The 21,376-nt window shown below is 45.7% G+C and overlaps 1 protein-coding gene across 1 annotated transcript in view; it reads right to left on the bottom strand.

Annotated features, from left to right (window-relative positions):
* Window positions 1-214: 214 nt before the first annotated feature.
* Window positions 215-21,376, bottom strand: part of ALPK1 (alpha-kinase 1) — a 27,426-nt gene continuing 6,264 nt past the window's right edge. Inside the window, exons 3-13 of the mRNA XM_010001867.1 lie at window positions 11,881-12,079; window positions 10,018-10,077; window positions 9,029-9,115; window positions 8,271-8,347; window positions 7,040-7,135; window positions 6,409-6,513; window positions 3,991-5,974; window positions 3,105-3,258; window positions 1,865-2,027; window positions 1,312-1,498; window positions 215-411 (exon numbers count right to left, since the gene is read on the bottom strand). Coding sequence (XP_010000169.1) covers window positions 215-411; window positions 1,312-1,498; window positions 1,865-2,027; window positions 3,105-3,258; window positions 3,991-5,974; window positions 6,409-6,513; window positions 7,040-7,135; window positions 8,271-8,347; window positions 9,029-9,115; window positions 10,018-10,077; window positions 11,881-12,079 — 3,309 coding nt within the window. The remainder of the gene's footprint in view (window positions 412-1,311; window positions 1,499-1,864; window positions 2,028-3,104; window positions 3,259-3,990; window positions 5,975-6,408; window positions 6,514-7,039; window positions 7,136-8,270; window positions 8,348-9,028; window positions 9,116-10,017; window positions 10,078-11,880; window positions 12,080-21,376) is intronic.

The following is a 21,376-nucleotide window of genomic DNA, read 5'->3' as shown; positions in this document are numbered from 1 at the left end:
GTTCAGATGGCACCCAGGATGGTAATGTGGTGTTACCAGCCTGGATGGAAAGAGTAGGACTTGCCAAACTCATGCAGGTAACGACTGACCCGACTCACACGGGTATCATCTCAGTGGCTCTGTTGTCACAGAGATGATGTGTTCCCAAAGGTGTGTGGGACAAAAACACTGCCCAGTTTGTGGGTCATTCTTTCTGTGGCTGTCTCGTGCGGGGCTACATTGGCAGCTCTGCTGAAGGTCTTGTTAAGGAAAGGCAGCGACAGATTTCATTGCACTCCACGTGTTGATGGTTAAAGAAGTAATAAATTCCTTTCTTCCCAAAGTTGGAGCGGGAATCATCTTTGCTATTAAGAGAATGAATCTGGGGGTCTGTGAGGTAGATGAGGCCTTTCCCGTTACCCGTCACCCAACCTGTGGAAGAAAGGATACATCTTGGTACCCAACATCACAGCCTTTATGTTATCTGCTCAGGACTGTCTGCTTGGTACAGCCCCTGCTCTGTCAGTGTCACTCCAGTGACTCCCAGTCACCTAGGTCAGCAAAAGCAGAACCCTGAGAGGTACATAATGAATATTTAATTAAATTAATATCCCAAAGATATCTGTGTGCTGAAGCTGGAGCCTGAAAGGTTTTATCCTTGGCTCTTGACCAAAGAGCTCAACTCTCCGTTAGCAGAATAGGAGATCACTTTTTAGGCTTGCCAGCTTTAGGAATGAAGAAGCGTGACAAAAGCCACAGCCTCTTGTAGTGGTTCTCCTTTAGAAGGTCCCACAAGACAGGTCTTTGCAGGCTGGCTTCAGTCTAACTGGATGGAGATCACTCCATGGCATGAGGCTGTAGCACACATGACAGCACGCAGCTTACATGCTCCTGCTGTGATGCAGTACAGGACAAGAGCATGACCCAAAGTAAAACCTACCCATACCTCCTCCACCCTAGGTCCTTTAGAGACAGAACCTCTGTTTTCTAGCATGTTCTGCAACACGAGGGACACGCAAGAAAGGACATTCACTGCCACACAGACCCCTCTTGTAGTGGTTCTCCTTTAGAAGGTCCCACAAGACAGGTCTTTGCAGGCTGGCTTCAGTCTAACTGGATGGAGATCACTCCATGGCATGAGGCTGTAGCACACATGACAGCACGCAGCTTACATGCTCCTGCTGCGATGCAGTATAGGACAAGAGCATGACCCAAAGTAAAATCTACCCATACCTCCTCCACCCTAGGCCCTTTAGAGACAGAACATCTGTTTTACAGCATGTTCTGCAACACGAGGGACACGCAAGAAAGGACATTCACTGCCACACAGACCTTGCAGATCAACGACAACATCTGTTCCACCGGAGAACTCGTAGGAGAAATGGCCGTAGGCCAGGCCATACTCTGTGGCTTTGTACTCATTCTTTACTACCTTAGTGTTGTTGGACAGCTTCACAAACTCCCCGAGGATGTAGGGCTCCACGCTTACGCATCCTTTTATGGTTCTGTCCTCCAGGATCTGAGAAGAGAGTCTTAATGACCATCATGCGAGCAGAGAGGAAATGATGCGTCATGCAGAAAAGGCCTCAGAGTTGTCCTGCAGCAAACTGACTTGTCTGCAAGAACCTCACTGGCTGGGTTCTCATGAGGCTGGGCGATTTTTTTAGTGCTCAAAATGGGTCACTTGGCTGTTCAGATTTTATAACTATCCCTGAAAACAGATGTTCATATACTGTTACATGATATAAAAGGCTCAGTAACTCCAGGGCTCCATTTATGAGTGAGTTTCTGAGTTCTAAGGGGTGGCTTTCAGTTGCAAATCAAAATTGACTTAAGATACTCTTCCCACCAGTCCCTTTGTATTGCTTAGAAGACAAGTTCTTACCAGGAGCACTGCAGATGGGATATAAAAGATTTGGGTAGGGAGCTTTTGCTCGTACAGCCTTTTGTTGAATTCTGTTACGTAGTACTGGGCAGTCATTTGCCGTTCCACGTCACTGAAATGATGGAGAAGTCCTTTTTCTTCTTTATATTCCTTCCCAACATACCTGAACCAAAAGAGAGGTGTTCAGCAGAGCAGACTGCATGTGGGAAGCCCCACTTGTGATACAGAAACATCATCACAAAGCAAAGCTTGGCTGTTCAGAAGCAAAGCCAGCTGGTTAGGGTTCGTTTAAAATGGCAGTGGCTAAAGTTGTAGCTTTGTTGGTTTTTTTTCTTCTTATATAGCTCTTAAAAGCATGAAATGCTGTACTGATCCTACTGTACTGATCCTGCTGTACTGATCCATCAAATCCTAGGATGGGGGTTTTATAACACCAGGATGTTTAAAGTCAACTCTCCTTGGCTCCAGAGGGAGACCTGACTCAGAGGTACTTCAAATACTTTTCTTAACCCATAATAATTCATTAGCTAATTCTAATAACAACCCCAAATCTACAATTAGTAGTAAGCAGAACTCTCCTTGTGCAGAGGCCTCTATGAAGCAAATGGGTGATTTTAATCCTGCTTTCAGCACAGATACATCGATCGCATAAACCTGCTGCTAAAATGAAAGCAACAGAAACACCTCTCTGCCTATAGATACTGTGATATATTTATAGCCATATTGCTAATTCTCTAAGAAATAAAAATAAACAGAAAGGAAGCAACATTTAAGCTCCTGTGAGAGGACATGGACAAAGGTGAAGTCAGGCCTAAGAGTTGTCATGAGCAAAATGAACACCAACATGGCTGTTAGAAGACAAAAGTGAATTAGCTGTTTCTTCCCAGAAATTAAAAAGCAGAGAGTTACATGGAGGGATGGGAAAGACTGCCAAAATCCCCATGAAATTTGGGAAAGCTGTAAAACATTCTTGCTACAGAAAATGAGTCAAAATCTAACCAAATGTAAACTAGGTCTGAACAGACTAAAGAAACAATATTTTCCACTGTGATTTCTGTAGTTGTTCAAGTAAAAACTTGTACTGTCCTCTGAAAATACCTGATAAAAGCTACGGTTTACAAAGGCACAAGACTAGCTGCATTATTGGTATAAGACTAATCTTATCAGGCAGTTTCAAGTCAATACTACAGAGAAGTAGCATTGATAAACATTTTGTTTCAGAAGTTGGTTTGGTCAATACCTTCCCAGGCTTTCCTCTTGGTGCAGGAAGTGTATCCAAAATGCGTTTCTCTGTTTGCCTTCCTTTGCCACATTCAGGTAGCCCCCAATGAACACAGCTGTCTCCTGGCCTGTCCAGAGCCCTGATTTCTTGGAGTATTTCAGAAGAAGAGCAGCTACACAAAGAGAAGACCATGAGTAGAATGGACAATTCCACAGGACTGCTCTAAGCCTGTGCTGAGGAATGAAAGAGCCAGCACCCAGCAGAGAAGGTATCCTAGCTCCTTTGGAAGCAAAGTCCAGGGCTATAAAAGATATGCTAAGAGGTATGGAGGTGCAGAGATGGATATTTTGCATTAATGACAAAAAAATTGCTAAACAGGCTAGAGACACTTGAGATGGGGTAAGTCCTAAGTGGGTTTTACTTAAGGAGCTCAATGAGGCAGCCTATAGGCGTGTTGCTCTTAGCTTCTGTATTTCTGAATATATTGATCAAGTGTCTGCATATTAAGGTAGGCTGTTACTTATGATTAACTTAACAATCTTTGTCTTAAATGCACAGTTTGCAGGGATGAAATGTGGCATGTAAATGGGTGACAAAACCAGAGACTCAGGTGATGGGGCTTGATGAACTGGCACAGGGAGCTCAAGCAGCCTCGGTGACCTCTTGCATGAAGGGACTGAAGCAGGAGGGACTGAGTGGGCATGCAGATGGAGCCCATTTCCATGAGAAAATGGGTAAGAAGGAATAGAAGAACACGGTTCAAGGGAGTGCTCTTCCATTGCTAAAATTCTTATACAAAACCTCATAAACTAACAACAACAACAAAAAAAGGGCTAATAAGTTATGACTAAAACATTGTGTTAAAAAAGCCTGAGTCAGGACTGTTCTCTGTGGGGAAACTCACAGTATGTTTTACGAAGAAGCTGTTTAGACTTAAAAATTCCAGTAGGCCTCAGTCTCTGGACGAGCCAATTATGTTCTACCCCTGCAAGAAGCTGCACATAATCCTCATCCCTCAGAAATCGAGCATCAAGGGTTTCCTCCTCCGTTCTCCCAGGCGTGAAGATAAGGCCCCTTCCCCCTGGGTTCAGAAACAGACCTTCAGGGGAGTTCTTGGGCATCTGTGCTGATCTACACCATGAGCTCAGAGATGAACTGGATTGTCTCTTGCTGCTCACCACGTCCTGAGCCTTTTCTTCATCTTCTTCAGTAGTGGCACAGTCAAAATGCTCAGTCTTGGAGATCTTCCCCCCTGAGGGCAAAGCTGTTGGTGCAGGGGGAGCTGACTGATGCTCTGGGACAGATGCTGTAGGATAATGGTTCACTAAATCTCCAACACTGATGAAATCAAACTCAGTGTCATCACTTGTTTCTGCTTGAGTGTCCACTTCAGGCACTTGGACAGACCTTTTTGCCACCACGGCAGGTTTCCTCAGCTGGTCACATGTGGAGGAGTCACTGGCCATTTTTGGCTTGATGCTGGTTGACAGCACAGAAGCATCCCCACCTGCGGGGGTCTCCTCTGTGCTCTCTGCAGGTTCACCTCCTAGGCTGACCCACACAAAATGGCTCAGGGGATCCCTGCTACTGTCCTTGTTCCCATAGCCCAGCTCCACCTGGGAGGAGGACTTATCCTCTTTGTGCCTGGTAGGAACAGAGTAACGTAGGGAGGGGGAAGGATTCACCTTGTTCACTTCCCCTGCTTTTTTTTCTGAAGAACTCTCTCCATTTTTTCTTTCCTCCTGCAGATCTTCTCTACAAAGAGATGCATTGTCTACCAGCCTCCCAGCTAGAGGCATACTGATGGATGGCTGAGGAGGTCTCCAAGAGCTATGCAAAGGCTTTTGAGGAGGTGGAGGCCAAGCTCTGGGAGGTAATGAGTGCAAGTGTGCAGCCTGACTGTTTTCAGCAGATTCTGTTGTGCAACACTGCTCCTCCACTGAGCCCTTCCCCTGCTGCTGCCCTTCCCTGGGACTCTCTTTGCCACTCTTACAGTTTAGTTCCTCCCAGCTGGAAGAGGAGCTTGATTTGGAAAGCTTGCACCAAGAGCCTTCTGAAGTAGTGGTCTGACTCCTGTTTTGCCACCTGCTGAAAGCACTGTTCACATCATTTATTTCTAATGGCTCAATCTCCTCATCACAGGAAATTTTCATTGCAACAGAGCTGATGGATTTATCTCTTTGGCTCCTGAGTCTCTCTGAGCTACTTCCTCCTGTTGGTGAGTCCAGCATTTTGGCAGCACCTCTCCTCTGGCAGGCTCGTTCTTCAGTAGGACACACGGTGTCCACGGTTTTGGTCTCTGTCCTTAGGGTTGTGACACAAGCTCCCACCTGGCTTTCTCCTGGTGCAGTTTTATGGATCCTGCAGGTGTTTTCAAACACTTTGCACACGGACAGATGATGCTGGGAATGCATGGCAAGGATTTTTTCAAAGTCAACTTCCCGCTGCAGGATAGGTTTTTCCACTGTGCCTTTGTAACTGTTGGGAACATAAGACCTGGGATCAGAATTAGGGAAGCTTTCTACTTGCAGGTGCTTCTTCACAGAGGTGATCAGAGCCATGATCTCTTTGGCAAGCGTTTCTTTCCCTTCCTCTTCTGTAAACAATCTGCTGTACAAGTGCAGTTTTTCCATGGCTTCTCTACAGAGCTGGGACACCTCATGGAGTTTCTCACTCTCCCCATAGAGCCATCGGTGCACAGTTGTGAGGCAGAAAGCTGCTTTAATAAAACTATGGAGCTCCTGTTTGCTGGTGATGGGACTGTTCCCATCCTTGGTGAGGAGGCCAATCTCAAAGGATTCTTTGGCTTCAGACAGGTAGAACTTCCTCTTCTCTGAGGGACAGTCCCTGGAGTGACTGTAAGACAGCAAACACACCCCACGGATGTTCTGGGAGGGGATGAAAGAGGAATGAAGGAATTTTAAAAAATGGACTTCTGGCATGAGACAAATAAAGTGAGGAAAAAGTAAGTCTCTTTCCCATATACAATTTGAACCAAACATTGGCTCTAACAGCCTCCTGCTGCATTTCCTGAAGGAAATAACCTTGCTCTTTTTCCTTGGAAATACAGCTGTATTTATAGGAGAAGCAGCACTCCCAGATGGGCTTGAGAGCCCATCCTCAGTCTGTGGACAGGTACTGCTTTCTGCCCACCTGTGTATCTTCTGGTTGGCATGCAGAGCAACATACAGCATCATACCCAGGACACAGATGCAATACCAGGTACGATGCAATGTTTGAAAGCCAGATTGGCCCCAGATTGAAAAGCCTGGACTCTTCTCTTACATAAATGACACTTTCAGGAATGAAGACTAATACTTACTACAGCTGTGAGGACAAACAGTGGGGTGTACTGGCTGTAGGTTGCTGCCAGCTTGCAGGCCTCAGCTGCTGATAATAAGCGATGATCGAACTCTTGGAGAAGGCTCTAGAGAAATGAAAAAAAAAGCTAAACAAAGAGGAGGGAAAATCTAATCTCAAAGGTTTTGTTTTCAAAGAGATGGGTCTACCTGGTAAGAAACCCTGTTAGACTGAAGCAAGGCAGCTTGGGATTTGTTTCTTGCATGTTGTAGTTCCCTGAGCTCTCTGAGACCTTCACGTCTTAGTAGAGGACGACATAATATCTTAAACAACTACAAACAGGTCTGTTTCTGTAGGAGCCTTTTTGCTCAAGTTTACCATCAATGTGTCACTTTTTGACCCTATAAGTATTCCATATATTACACAGACACACACAATCTGTAAATACTCTTGATGTTTTCTTTTTTCCTGAAGCAAGGCATTTTTTCCACCCAGGTGCTAATGAAGTTTTACAACAGGAGCAATGGAAGTTCCTTCAGCTCTCTCAGCCCAGGAGAGGAACTGGAGGAAGAAGAAAGTGTGGGTGAATTTGGGACAACAACATCCAGCCCACCTGAAGAAGCTATATGCACAAATACCAAACCAAGTCTTACCAGGTCAATCTCAGCATTTGTTTTAAAGCGTAGATAATCCTTCTCATTCATGGAAGCAAAGATGTCTGCCATAATACCCAAGGAAGTAGCAATTCCCTGAAAGAGAAATGCAAAATTATGATAGTGCTTTTCCCCTTGTGTTTTGAATTTTACTGCTCACCATCAAGCAGGTTCTGTGTAGAACATACTGGGGAAAAAAACCCCAAACAAATAAACAAGATCCAAAGAGAAGCACTGCTAAGAAATTCAATCATCATCTTGGCAGGATTTTATTAATTTTCACTTCCAGGAAGTGTAGCCTGGTGTATATATATGAGTTTCCATGAGCAGCAGCTATCTTGATTACCACTAGCTCTTAAGTTTCAATGTAAACAGCATTGCATTTTCCTTAGCACTGTATTTTCCCAAAGTGCCATTGGTCACAACCAAAGTGAAGTCTTACGGTACCACCAAAACTGCATAAACTCTTTGGTAAACCCTTTTGAAAAAAAAAAAAGACAAAAATTCACCAAACTTCTTTGGTTCTGAGATTGAGGGCAAGCTTTAAGGTATGGCAGAGGAGAGGTGACAAGGTCTGTTTTTGTGGGATATCCTATGCTGGGGTACAGTTACAAAACTTCTTCAAGCATCACCCTAGGACGTGCAAGACTCAGGTTCACATTCCCGTTTAGATACGGACAACATGGTGTGGCTGTTGCTTTATCTACAGTGGGGAGATTAGTGCAGCCAAGTCTCACAATGGTGTTAAAAGAGAGATCTGGTGGTGTTGCAAGGTATTCAGACACTGCAGTGCCAGGGAGCATCCATCACCCACAACTGACAGAGCAGTGCAGCTTGTGAACACTCCAGCAAACAGACATGCTTGGTTACTGGGGAAAAAAATGAGCCTTAGTGCTCATGAACAGATAGATAATAAAATCTGTGGCTGCATTCTGTCCTTGTCAGAGGCATGCATGATACCCTCAGTGATGGTTCACTTCAGCTGATTCTGCTTAATGAAAACTATTACTTCCATTCCCCTGCAGGAAAAAAGGTGTCTCTAAATCTGTGTATGCATGCGGAAACAATGTGCAATACAGACCTGGGCTGGGATATTTGTCCTGCATGTTAACCTTGTGTGAGGTGCATAATTGAAACATTATTGCTAAAAGACTCTTCTGAAGTAAACAAAAGTTAATCTGGAATGATCATTAGATTGGCAAGGATACCCAGAGGGAAAAGGAAATCCTACCTTCTTATCTGGTTGAGGAAGTTTGAAATATCCCACAATTGAAGCCCAAATCAACTCTGCTGCCTCATACCACATCCCTGAAATAAATCAGAAAAATAGTCACTAAGCAGATTAGTGCTACAGATGGCTTTCAATAGTGTAGTTTACATCTCCTTGAGTCGAGAGCCCTCCAAACAGTACAAAACCATAGCATGGCATTTCTTGCTTTGGTGACACCGAACGTTTGTTAGTTTCCTTTAGCTTTTGGCTGTGGATAAACACACCATTTATGCTCATAAAAGACTTCAGCTCAACAGTCGTGGAAGATGAGAGGTCACATCAAAAGCATAAAATGAAGACTGTTGGCCTCAAGTACCAAGTGCTGAATACAGGAGCCCATCATGCTGAAAATGAGGGATTTTCTTGTACTGCTGTGATGTACCTGTGACAAACTCCTTTGGAAAGAAGGGAATTGGGAAGAAACATCAGACGAAATGGAGTAACCCAGAGAAAAAGGGAGCAGCATTTCAGAATGCTCCTCAGCTTCTGGTAAAATTAATAATAAAATGCTAATTTCTAAATGTGTTTGCTTGGTACTTGGCTCTAGGTCCTTGCTGCAAAGAGACGGATGCACAACGGGCATCAGGCAGGTGTTCTACACATGCTAAAACTCTGACCTAGGCCTAACGTACCATTTTCTAAGCTTGACTGCAAAGAAAAAAAGAAAGGTGGGGGAAAGTGTGAGCAGATATTAATAAAAAACCAAAACCAAACCTTACCAAGCTTTTGCAGAATCTGCCCTCTGATTTGTAAGCAGACTGACTGAACGAGGATCCTGTCGCTTTCCTTAGCGTATCGCCAGGTACCTGCAGAAAGGGTGGAAAAACCCAGCAGAGAATGAAAAATGCTGCTGTCATTTCAAGCCTCTGAGGGTAACCTAAATCCCATCCAACTGCTAGGATTGTCCCCATTGAATTCAGCTGGTTTGCACCAGGACTTACAGTCAGATAGATGACAGAGTGGCGGGGCATTAAGGAATAGCTGTCACTCAAGCTGCATGACTATATAGCTGTCTACTTCTATCCCTTTGCTTAAAGCCCTCTTGCATGAAGGCCCTTCTTGGATGAGAATCTCAGTTGCACATGAAACACAAACCAAGAAAATCCAGAGCAGGCTGCTCACGTTTTCTAAGTTTCACAGTTGTAGAGAAACTTGATTGTATTGACTGAATAAACCCTGAAGGCTGAGAAAATGGAGGGCAGATATCAAACCATAATGTGTTGTCTCAAGAAATATAACTAAAGAATAATTATGGATGTGTGTCAATTAGAAATACCACCCCCCTCAGATCTGAAACAAGCCACAAGATCAGCAGTATAGTCAATTAACAGACAGGAAAAAAAACAACCCATAAACATTTTTACCAACAGCATCTACATGCATTGAAGAGTGGTCCCATTTGTACAGTTTAGCACATCTGTTCAGCAACAGAAGATTGTAAGAAGCAGGACTCACTCTCTTTTCTTCTTAACCCCAAAAGATATTAAATAATTGCACTGCAGTCTGCTACAGGTCTAGGATAAAGTAGTCAACAACGTTGCAGTTTCCATAGTTAAACAAAGAATAGTGAAGGGAAGGGAAACGTGATGTAAGGAGTCATTACTGAGGTGAGACTGGCTGTATTTGAAGCTTGTGTGACTGTTGAATTAGTACCAAAAACCCAAGCGAAATAGCAACCAGGAAATTGGAAAAGAAATAATATACATACCTGTTGCTCCATTGTCATTAATAAGGTTGCTGAGGATGTATTCAGCTTTTAGAAGTTTGCCTGATTGAAAATTAAGAAAATTAATATTAAAATGTATCATGTGGCATGAAGTGAACAAAAATATGTCAGTGAAAGCCCCTGGATGTGGCCCTCTTCTTTCCACCACTGTCATTATGACCACACTTAGGACTTTCCAATCAAGTATGCTCTGCAGATGCTACCTCAGGCACAGAAATCTCTTTGGCACAGGCTGTTTAACATACACAACAAATACTGCAAAAAATGCAGATGAGGCAGCAGTTTCTAGCCAGTCACTTGCTTCAGAAAAATCTCATTGAGAAGCTGTATGGTATTTTAACCTGATATATCCCCCCTCTGTTCTGCTTTGGTGAGACCACAATTGGACTAGTGTCCAGTTCTGGAGCTGCCAACACAAGAAGGACATGCAGCTGTTGCAGCAAGTCCAGAGGAGGCCACAAAGATGATCTGAGGGCTGGAGCACCTCCCTTATGAAGACAGGCTGATACGAGTTGGGGTTGTTCAGCCTGGAGAAGAGAAGGCTCCAGGAGAGCTTCCAGCACCTGAAAAGGTTATAGAAAAGTGAAAGAGAAAAAAGAGAGGGATTTTTGTCAAGGGCATGAAGTTACAGGAAAAAGGGGAATGGATTTAAACTGGAAGAGGGTGGATTTAGGTTACACACTAGGAAGAAACTCTTCACTGGGAGGGTGGTGAGACACTGGTACAGGTTGCCCAGGGAAGCTGTGGCTGCCGCATCCCTGGAAGTGTCCAAGGCCAGGCTGACTTGACTTCTCACGTCAGAAACAGCAGCCACAGGCTGTGCTGCCTTCCTGTCACTCTCTACCTCACTTTTAAGAATCATCTTAAGCACAGAATATATAGCTAAAAATATATAGAAAGGATGCAGCTTGCAGCACATGGTGGGGCTTCTGTCTTTCAGCCCCCTGTCACACAGCTCAGGGGTTTTGGCAGATGAGTTGGGGTCATCTGTGGCAGGCTTGATGGGCTGCAGGAGATATCCTGAGGTTTAATCTGATCAGCTTCACTCATGCTGAACTTTGCTTTTTGTCTCAGTTGTCTGGTGGAACTGAAGAAGGCTGCTCCAGCCAGTGAATAGTGGAAGTGTTGGCTGAACTAGCCCACCAGCTGGAGCGTGCCAGTACCTGGACACCGTGGCACTGGGAAGCCCACAGCCACAAATAAAAAAGGCCATGCAGGGAACTTAAGAGATCTCTTTTCTGCCAGTAAAATATTCCCCAGTTGGCTTTTTCAGGGCAGGTTTGTCTGGCTTTGTATTCTTCTCCCCAAAGGGACAGTGGGAAGATACGTCACAAATCTTTCAGGTTTTGCCCACGTTATAGGAATGATGGAATTTTATTATTTTTAAAATCAATTTACCCTCGAGGGGCTGTGAGCTGCATTGTTTGCATAGTCAAGTGGTCCCACTCGAAAAAAAAAGAAAAAGAAAAAAAGCAGCTGAGACAGTGCAGGGAAAATGCTGGGATTCTAATTTACTTTTTAAAGGTCCTTGGTCAGAAGTACAGCAATTCAGATACCCCTGTTTGAAACCAGCAGGGAAGATTTGTTAAGGAACAAAAGCTCCAATTAGTATTTTCCACCCCCTTTCACAATTTTCTCCCCTGCTTTTGGCTCTGAAACCCCTTTATACCAGCCCCTTTGTGCTAGTGAGAGGAGCTGGGAGGGCTCAAGGGGGCTGGGAGTGGGCTGATGTGTTTGAAAAGATGGCACCAGGGCCACGGGCATCCCCAAGCAAGGGACAAAGCGTCTTCTTCAAAGTCAAGTAGCTCCTAATTGGGCTGGAGCTGAGGAAGGAGAGAGCAGTACCTGTGTTGAGGGAGAGGCGAGCCTGGCGGATGAGCACCTGGGGGCTGATGGGCGTGGTGGGCTGGAGCCTGTGGAGACCCTTGGCAACCTGAAGGAGTTTGCTGGAGGCATCAATCCAATACAGGAACCGGTCAATCAGGAACACAATCGCGGCAGCCGTCACACAGTCCTTGACCATGATGGAGGCTTTCAAATACACCTGAAAGGGAGACCAGCACTGTGGGGCAGCCCTGAAGAAGCTCACCTGGCCAAAGCCCAGTGAACTGTCTACAGAAGAGGCTCCACTTCAGGAGCCCTCTCTGCCTACAAACCCTTTGAGAACAGATGGGGACCATCCTTAGTCACTTGCTGCAAGATGGTTACACAGTTTTACAGCAAGTGAAGTGCTGAGCATTGCAAGAAGCAAATATTCACCAGCAATGTAAATGCTGCCTCAAAACTTCTGCTCTCCTTGTCATATGTACATTCCTAGGCATGGAGAAAGTCTTTATGGCAGTGATCAGATAGTATTTATTATAACCTGTAACTATGAATATTCCTGATTGTGGTTTATTTTCTAAGACAGGAAGGTTCCAGCTGTTGATTTTATTTGAGCTGTAGATACCATTCCTGATATTTTTGGAGTACTACTCATTGTTGCTAAGTGTTTGGAACTGCATCATTTTGTGGTCTGTTAATGGATTTAAAACATGGCCAACTTACTACTAGCAGTAATAATAACAACTAGTTCCCATGGTGGACAGGGGCTGGCACTTCTGCCCAGTGGAGCAAGGAGATGCTCCACATGCTGACATCCAGGTGACAGGTTTGTCATGCAGGATGGGGAGGATTGCACCTGGTCATTCCAGTCACCATTTCACTGGAACAGCTGTGTGAAATACAGCCATCAGCTGTAAGGAAGGACCCATCTCTGCAGCTGCAGAGCCTTGTGGGTGTCCTCACCCCTGTGGTCTTCACGGCCACCAGCCATTGAGCTGATGGAGAACCTGGCTTCCTGCTGCCCAGCCTGAACACCTGGGAGCTGGCAATGGTCAAGTACTGCTTTGTGGTGTGGTCAATCACCAGAGGAAAGAAAAAACCATAAAGCATAAAAAGCCTCCTCAGAAAAAGGATGTGTTTCTCATCTCACTCATGTCAGAAAGCAATTCTACTCACGATGGAATGAAACACAGGGGAGGGAGGATCAAGTCCCACAGCACCATCAGAGAATGAGAGACTGCCAGGAAAACACTGTCCAAATTCCCACCAAAACATCAAGTCTGGCAGCTATCTCCTGTTCTTGTCTTAGCATCAGTCTCCTCTCCTTGTGTGCAGGCACAGGCAGAGCCAAAGAGACAGCAATGTCCACAAGCTGCTTAGGACACCACTAAGGCTTTTTTTGGACCCCTCTTTTTTGTTCTCCTTGCTTTTAGCTCAGAGCCCTGCAATCTGACAGCAAGATTTTTGAGCAGCATCCCCATCACGTCTGAGGCGTGCGGGAGAAAGCCCACATCAAACCAGCTTGCAGCACCAATCTGGTGCAAGCATTTGCTGGCTTGTTTGCACTTCAGCGAGGCAGATTTGTATAAATTTCCTTGCCTAAGTTGGATTTTCTAAGAGGATGGCACTTGAAAAGGATTCCTGGAGCTGGGCACGCACAACTCCGCTTGTGCCGGCCAACAATGGAGGAATCCCCCTCTCCAAGCACCTGTAAACTGACACTGCAAACCAGCTATTGGAAATGCTCATCAACAGGCCATATATTTAAGCACAGAGCATCGCCTAATCTAGTTTTTTTTTTTCCTCCCCTTCTTCCTTTAATAGATTGGAGCACAAAAGCCTGAGAGAGGGTGACCTACCGAACAAAAGGGCCTTTGAGTTCCTAGGAAAAGTAGACTTGGAGGAGGATGGAAGGAATCCAAGTGGCCCTATTATTTCCACTTGCACTAATTAGACATTTTTCTGTCAGCTATTGAGCACTGCTGAGAGGCCAAACTCACTGAATTCATTTCTAAAGTGTTTACAGAAGTTTGCATCTGTTTGTGTCTCTTCAGGAGGAAAATAAGCACTTCAATAGCATTGTGGAAAATCTAAACGAAGCATCCTATTCCGAAGGGCTTGGCAGTCTTGGCAGCTGCATAATTTAACTCCCTGCTCAATGCTGAAACCTCTTGTGTCCCTCTCCAAACCCGAACGGACACAAAATGTAGAAAAGTCAAGCCAGGGAGAGAAACTCAGCTATTTAATTTTCTTTTCTTTTTCTTTTTTAAAAAAGGCAGGGCTGCACGCTGTGTGGCAGTGCAGCCACGGTGTCAATCTTTGCAATTACACACACACACACACACACCCCCCAGCCTTGCTCTGAGTGGTACGCTGAGAAATTAATACCCCCTGCTTTCATTCCCTGCCAAACCCGTGTGGCTGGGAAATTCCTCAGCACCCCCAAGCGAACGCACCGGCGCGCCGGGCGCTCACCCAAACCACGCACAAAGACCCTCCCCGTGCCACGCAGGGAGGACACGGGGCAGAGGCTGCTCCCTGTCACCCAGCCCAGATCCAGGGAAAAGCCTTCGTTGACTTCCAGGATGTCACACTCTGCCCTGACGCAGCCAGAAACTCCGCGCGCGCAGCTGGTTCTGCAGAGCAGGCTGGTGCCCTGAACTGATTTACTCACTTTTTTTATCACTTGAAAGCCCATGTAGGCACATCTACAGAGAGAGAGAGAGAGAGAGAGGAAAAGGGCGAGGTACAGGCACACTTTGTTTTCACATCTGTGCCCACGATGTGAAATGCATACGTCTAATTGAGTTTATGACACAAAGGGACAAACCTCGCGCCTGGGAAGTGGAATCAGGTGGTGAGAGAATTAAATTTGCAGCAGATTTCTATACATGGACCATTGGGGAAAATGCAAAACAGTCCTTTAGTGAAGGGTTTTGGGGTTGTTTTTTTTTCCTTGCCTTAATGGCGATGAGTGGGAGGGTGTGTTGTTTGCATGGTTTCCTGCATTAGGGGGTTAGCTCCTCCTCACACCAGGGCTGAAGTTTGGGTCTCAGCTTTGGGTTCAAAGCCACGGCGCCTCCTTTGCAGTGACAATGGGGGCTGCTCCCAAGAGAGGGGAGAAGCTCAGAACCGGGGCCATCTGGCACTAGGACTGGCAGGAGAAGCGTCAAAGGGAAATTATTGGTGCATAGTAAATGAGGATGAGGAGGAGGGGAAGAAAACAGGAGAAAATCTTTATGTGGCAGCTGATGGAAGAGGAATTACAAGCCCAAATAAATGAAATATTGATTTAATCCACTCTCTCTGCCCTCTTTATAAAGCAAAGATCCCAGAGGCAAACCCCCCTGCCAGCCTGCGTGGTTTGCGAAGGTCCCCTTTGGAAAAACGCCTCTGCAAGTGGTAAGCAATCATTTGATTTTCAGAGTCTCCCCACAGTTTTGCAGATGCTCTGGATTTCTGTCTTTGCTTATATCCACCTCTCTCAGTCTTTGCTTCATTCGTAACTGCAACCGAGGTTTAAAATCTAAAACAACAACAGCAAACAACTCAAAAAAAAAGAGCCATCAACAAAGGGTTTCTAATTCTGCGTGCAAGGCAGGAGTTTCAGTGGCATGTGCTTCCAGGTGCTTGAGCTCTCCCCCAAGAGCTGCTCCTAGTTAGCACTCCACTGAACCCTAACAAATTGCCCCGTTTTCTTTCCCCCTCCGCTCGTCCCCTGTCAGATTAAACACAGAGTCACAACACCAATGGATCTGGCTGAAGTCTTTCACCCTTTTTACCCCACGCGCTGCTAGCAAAGCCTGTCTTTCCAAGAGACCAAAGCTGCTGTCACTGCACGGGACTTCTCTATCAACCTCTGCCTTTCAGCTGGCAATCAGAGCCTGCTCGGCAAATAACAAGGAATTAAACCTCCTACCACCTCTGTGATGGGCAGAAGAAAGCATGTCCACAAGGTGCAGACAGATACGCTTGAAACCCGGGATGGTCAAGGGTAAATAGCTGCAGACTGAGGAATAAGCAGCTCCCTCTCTGCTCAGAACAGCAGAGAACCCCATTTAATGCCTTCTGAAGCTGTTAATTAGCTCAAGTTATTCATCCTGAAGGCAATGGAGAGTTGGGTGTTTAATCAAAGGGAGCAGCATTAGGTCCATTATTAGCAGCTCAAAGCACCACAGAACGGGTCAGTTTTTTACAGCCCACCCCATCTTGCTTCACCAAAGTCCAGAGAGAGAGAGAGAGAGAGAGGAAAAGGGCGAGGTACAGGCACACTTTGTTTTCACATCTGTGCCCACGATGTGAAATGCATACGTCTAATTGAGTTTATGACACAAAGGGACAAACCTCGCGCCTGGGAAGTGGAATCAGGTGGTGAGAGAATTAAATTTGCAGCAGATTTCTATACATGGACCATTGGGGAAAATGCAAAACAGTCCTTTAGTGAAGGGTTTTGGGGTTGTTTTTTTTTCCTTGCCTTAATGGCGATGAGTGGGAGGGTGTGTTGTTTGCATGGTTTCCTGCATTAGGGGGTTAGCTCCTCCTCACACCAGGGCTGAAGTTTGGGTCTCAGCTTTGGGTTCAAAGCCACGGCGCCTCCTTTGCAGTGACAATGGGGGCTGCTCCCAAGAGAGGGGAGAAGCTCAGAACCGGGGCCATCTGGCACTAGGACTGGCAGGAGAAGCGTCAAAGGGAAATTATTGGTGCATAGTAAATGAGGATGAGGAGGAGGGGAAGAAAACAGGAGAAAATCTTTATGTGGCAGCTGATGGAAGAGGAATTACAAGCCCAAATAAATGAAATATTGATTTAATCCACTCTCTCTGCCCTCTTTATAAAGCAAAGATCCCAGAGGCAAACCCCCCTGCCAGCCTGCGTGGTTTGCGAAGGTCCCCTTTGGAAAAACGCCTCTGCAAGTGGTAAGCAATCATTTGATTTTCAGAGTCTCCCCACAGTTTTGCAGATGCTCTGGATTTCTGTCTTTGCTTATATCCACCTCTCTCAGTCTTTGCTTCATTCGTAACTGCAACCGAGGTTTAAAATCTAAAACAACAACAGCAAACAACTCAAAAAAAAAGAGCCATCAACAAAGGGTTTCTAATTCTGCGTGCAAGGCAGGAGTTTCAGTGGCATGTGCTTCCAGGTGCTTGAGCTCTCCCCCAAGAGCTGCTCCTAGTTAGCACTCCACTGAACCCTAACAAATTGCCCCGTTTTCTTTCCCCCTCCGCTCGTCCCCTGTCAGATTAAACACAGAGTCACAACACCAATGGATCTGGCTGAAGTCTTTCACCCTTTTTACCCCACGCGCTGCTAGCAAAGCCTGTCTTTCCAAGAGACCAAAGCTGCTGTCACTGCACGGGACTTCTCTATCAACCTCTGCCTTTCAGCTGGCAATCAGAGCCTGCTCGGCAAATAACAAGGAATTAAACCTCCTACCACCTCTGTGATGGGCAGAAGAAAGCATGTCCACAAGGTGCAGACAGATACGCTTGAAACCCGGGATGGTCAAGGGTAAATAGCTGCAGACTGAGGAATAAGCAGCTCCCTCTCTGCTCAGAGCAGCAGAGAACCCCATTTAATGCCTTCTGAAGCTGTTAATTAGCTCAAGTTATTCATCCTGAAGGCAATGGAGAGTTGGGTGTTTAATCAAAGGGAGCAGCATTAGGTCCATTATTAGCAGCTCAAAGCACCACAGAACGGGTCAGTTTTTTACAGCCCACCCCATCTTGCTTCACCAAAGTCCTAGAGTGAGAATAACTCCCACTTTTCTCAAGAGCCCCCTTTTCTTTGCAATTTAACTTGCCACTGATTTCATTTGACTCCTCTTGGGATGTTCCACGTGCTGCTCTTGGCTTCCACTCTCTAGTTAAGAGCTGTTGCTTTTTGCAGGAAGTAGAGCTCCAGCAGAGCAGTGCCTGAAGAGTCCCACTGGCAGCACCAGCTCTGTCCCTTACAAATTGAACACAGCAAAGTGCTAGTGACAGAACCTTGCCCCCCCACTCTGAGAAGGTGGCATCAAGACCATCAGAATCGGGTAAAAATCCAAAAGTCTCTTTTCTTAAGTCTGCGTCCTTAAAACATCAGTCCATTTGAGAAGCAGCTTAATTTGAAAGGAAAACACAACATAGCAAGCTCACATTTAAAGTCTTCTCCAGGGAGGAAATACTACATGCAGCTGCATCTGAGAAGAGGAAATCCTACCCATGAAGCAAAGTGAACTGACATCCCTACAGGTACCCAGGATCAAGCTTCCCTTTTTTTTTTTTAAATCTATTTTTCAATTGGTGATGCACATAAATTCTGCTGTTGTTTCCCCGCAGGGGCAGTCGGAGCACTTTGCTGCTTTGGGGCAGTCACCCCGGATGGCTGAAGCTCTCCTGCCTGCACCTGATCTCTGACACTTCTCATTTACAAAGCGTGAGGGACTGCACAGCGTGAGGGAGGCTGCAGTGCCACGGGTTCCCTCCCGGGCTGAGCTGAGCCCACAGCCACTGCCCTCCCTTACGTAAGTCTCTGTTTCACTGGGATCACCCAAGAAGAGCCCTTACGAGGCAGGTAGTGAAAGGTCAGCCTGAACAACCAAGATCCCAGGGCTCCGATTTAGGGCTTTAATTCTCCTGTTACCACACCAACAGTTAGAAGGAGGAGAAAACTAAATCCGCAGCCCCCTCTTTAGCTCTTTTTCAAAGGCTCGCAGCTCTCAAGTGCCACACGCACACCTAAGGGTAGTTAGGGCATGTCCCTCAGAAGGGTTTCCCTAATGACAATCCATCAGCACATAATTAGCCAAGGACCAAGGGCTGCAGGGCCTTATTTTCTGCTCAACATTTTCAATATTCCCATGAATTCCAATGAGATTCTGCACCAGCAAGATCAGGATCTGTGCTCCCCCATCCACAGCAGAAAGCAGGGGATCAGCCTGCACAGCTCTCCCTGCAGCAGGTGCAGAGGGACCTGCAGAGGTTCTTTCTACTCCTGGGGGCTTTTCCTTTCATATTCACACTGTACCCATCCTAGCAGATCCTGGTTCATGGCTGAATGCATGAGCCTGGGTGCAGGAAATACTGATACGAATGAATAAAAAATTACATCAAGCCCTACAAGGTTACAAGGGGTTTGCAAGTGGGCTCCAATCCTGCAAAAAGTAATGAAAATATCCACGCAGCATGAATCATCCCACAAGAGAACAACTTGTGTGCATGGAGTTGTCCTTGAAGGAAACCCACAACAGGGTTTGTGGGATCAAAGCCTACGTGTACATGGGCATGTTGCCCTCTATTGGCTGGTCACCGAGCAGAAGGCTATTTCCATCCCTTGGGATAGTGAAGATCTTCAGGATGGGGGGCCCTAGCAACTTCCCTTTTGGATCTGCAGCCCCAGTCTGACCCCACATGTGGTATTTCGAGAGAAAATGTAACCCCCTCCTTATTTATGCTGGTCAGCAAGGGTGCTGTTACAGTTCTGATTTTACTCTGATTTGTTAACAAGAAAAATCCCAGAATCCCTGTGCTCCCCAGGGTTTGCTTTGGATAGAGATGTTGGTTATGGCTCTTCAAGCCTTAGTGCAGATCCCCACCAAAGGGGTGTTCAGGCTGAGATGGGGGCTGCAGGATGGGCAGATGGCAGCCAACAGGGAGGTTCTCTTCAAACCTGCCAGGAAAAGGTGGAAAATTCTGTGTTGAGCTTGTTGACCTGGGGTGGCCAGGCAGGGAAAAGAAAAAAACCACCACAACCCAAACAAAAAAAAACCCCACCTTCTACAAGATACAAATATTTTGTAAAACCAGAAGCACTGGTTTGCCTCAAGGATGACAGTAAATCTGCTGCCTGAAAATCCCTAAGGTGGGGCTCAGAAATTTCATATCATAAAGAAAAGTTTGTGTACAATGCCAAAATCTGCCCTGAGCCCTGCTCCAGCAGCAGCAAGGCTGCAGTGAGTGTCCTGAGGGAAGCCTGGCTTGCAGCTACCCCTGGCCATTACCCAAAGTAATGAGCATCCCACAGGAAAAGAAGAGCACTTTAAAAGGCTGCAGATTTTGCCTTCTTGGTGTGTCAAACTAGGCACACAGTGACCCAGCAATGGGTATCCCCACTTTTTAAAGTGCAACATTTAAGGCAAACCCTGGAAGCCAAAGCCTAATCCGCTTACTCACTGTGCTGGACTCATGGAGCTTCTCAGCCTACTCACAGAGTAAAAGATCCTCATGGTGCTCTGCCTCCTCCTAACACCACCAGGGTGTTATGGTAATGAAGTGCCTTTCATTCATGGGTCTCAAAGCACTTTTAAAAAAAGTAATGAATTACGGTTTATGAGCTTATTCTAAGCATGGCAAATTAAAATAAACAGAGATGAAAAATTTTAAAGGTTTTTCTAACCAGTAATTCAACAAAGACTTTTTTTTTTTTTTCCCCCTCCAGGGAATTAAATTATCCTTCTGTCCCTCATGCCAAAAAATAAAAAGGAGAAAAAAGTTGCTCAGACTTTTATCTTTCCTCATCACACTGTAATCACTTCTCTTCAGCCTCATTTCCCCCCTAGCTTTTTATTCAAAGAACTGAAGAAGCCTTTGCTCTGCCTTGAAATTTTATTAAAAAAAAAAAGGGGGGGGGGGGGAGGTAAGGAATGGATGAAGGGGACAAAAAATCCCTTTTCCTGACTACTACTAATAATACAGGTCAAAATGTCAGTCTATCCACAATTAAATGGAAAACAAAAAAGGTTTTCTCTTTTTCCCATGGTACAATGGCACTGGAATATAAATTACCAATGAAGATGAAATAATACTTCAAAGCACATGGGGAAAGGCAGCACAAGGTTTGCAAAGTATTTTTGACCGCAGGATGAAACATTGAAGACAACAGTAACCAATGGACTTCAGAGGGTGTGGGTGAATAGTCTAAAACTAGCATGAGGTAGGATTTTAGGTCCCTATAGTCTATGACCCCATGATATGCTTTGTTTAACAAGGGCAGCTGCAGTTATCAACAGATGTTTCAGCAATAAATACTTGGTATCATCTCATAAAAGATCCATCTACCTGGGGAGAGGGCATAATGCTGCAAACACTGCTCCACTATTACAGCCACATTAATCTCCCATCTAGCCAGGTCTCTCAGGGAGTTTACTGCAGGTGTTTATCCTGGGAGAGAGCAGACAGACGCTCCAAACTCAGAGAGCTGGATGGGGATTGTAAAGGAGGTCAACCTCTGCCATAAATTTCTGTCTCAGGCCACACACACCAAAGAGAAAAAGAAAAGAAATACCCAAGAAGGAGCCGCTTGCCACCTCCCTGCCCCCCACCCCAAGAAAATTCAGGATCCCTGCAGCATGGGATGCTGGTGAGGGGGTGCTGGGCCTGACACCTCCCAGCCCTGCAGTTGGCTTTTCCCAACTTCTTATTCCTCACTGTTATTCAGAATACTCATCCTGGCTTGACTTGGGCAGGGCTCTCTCTGAAGCAGGTGACATCTCCTGACCACCTTGGAGGTAACAGCAGTTTTGCAGCTGGATTTTCAGCAG

This window comes from Chaetura pelagica, unplaced genomic scaffold (genome assembly GCF_000747805.2).
Source record: "Chaetura pelagica isolate M959 unplaced genomic scaffold, ChaPel_1.0 scaffold367, whole genome shotgun sequence".
Lineage (NCBI taxonomy): Eukaryota > Metazoa > Chordata > Aves > Apodiformes > Apodidae > Chaetura > Chaetura pelagica.
Note: the sequence above shows the minus strand (reverse complement) of the source record. Positions and strands in the feature narration are given on the sequence as shown.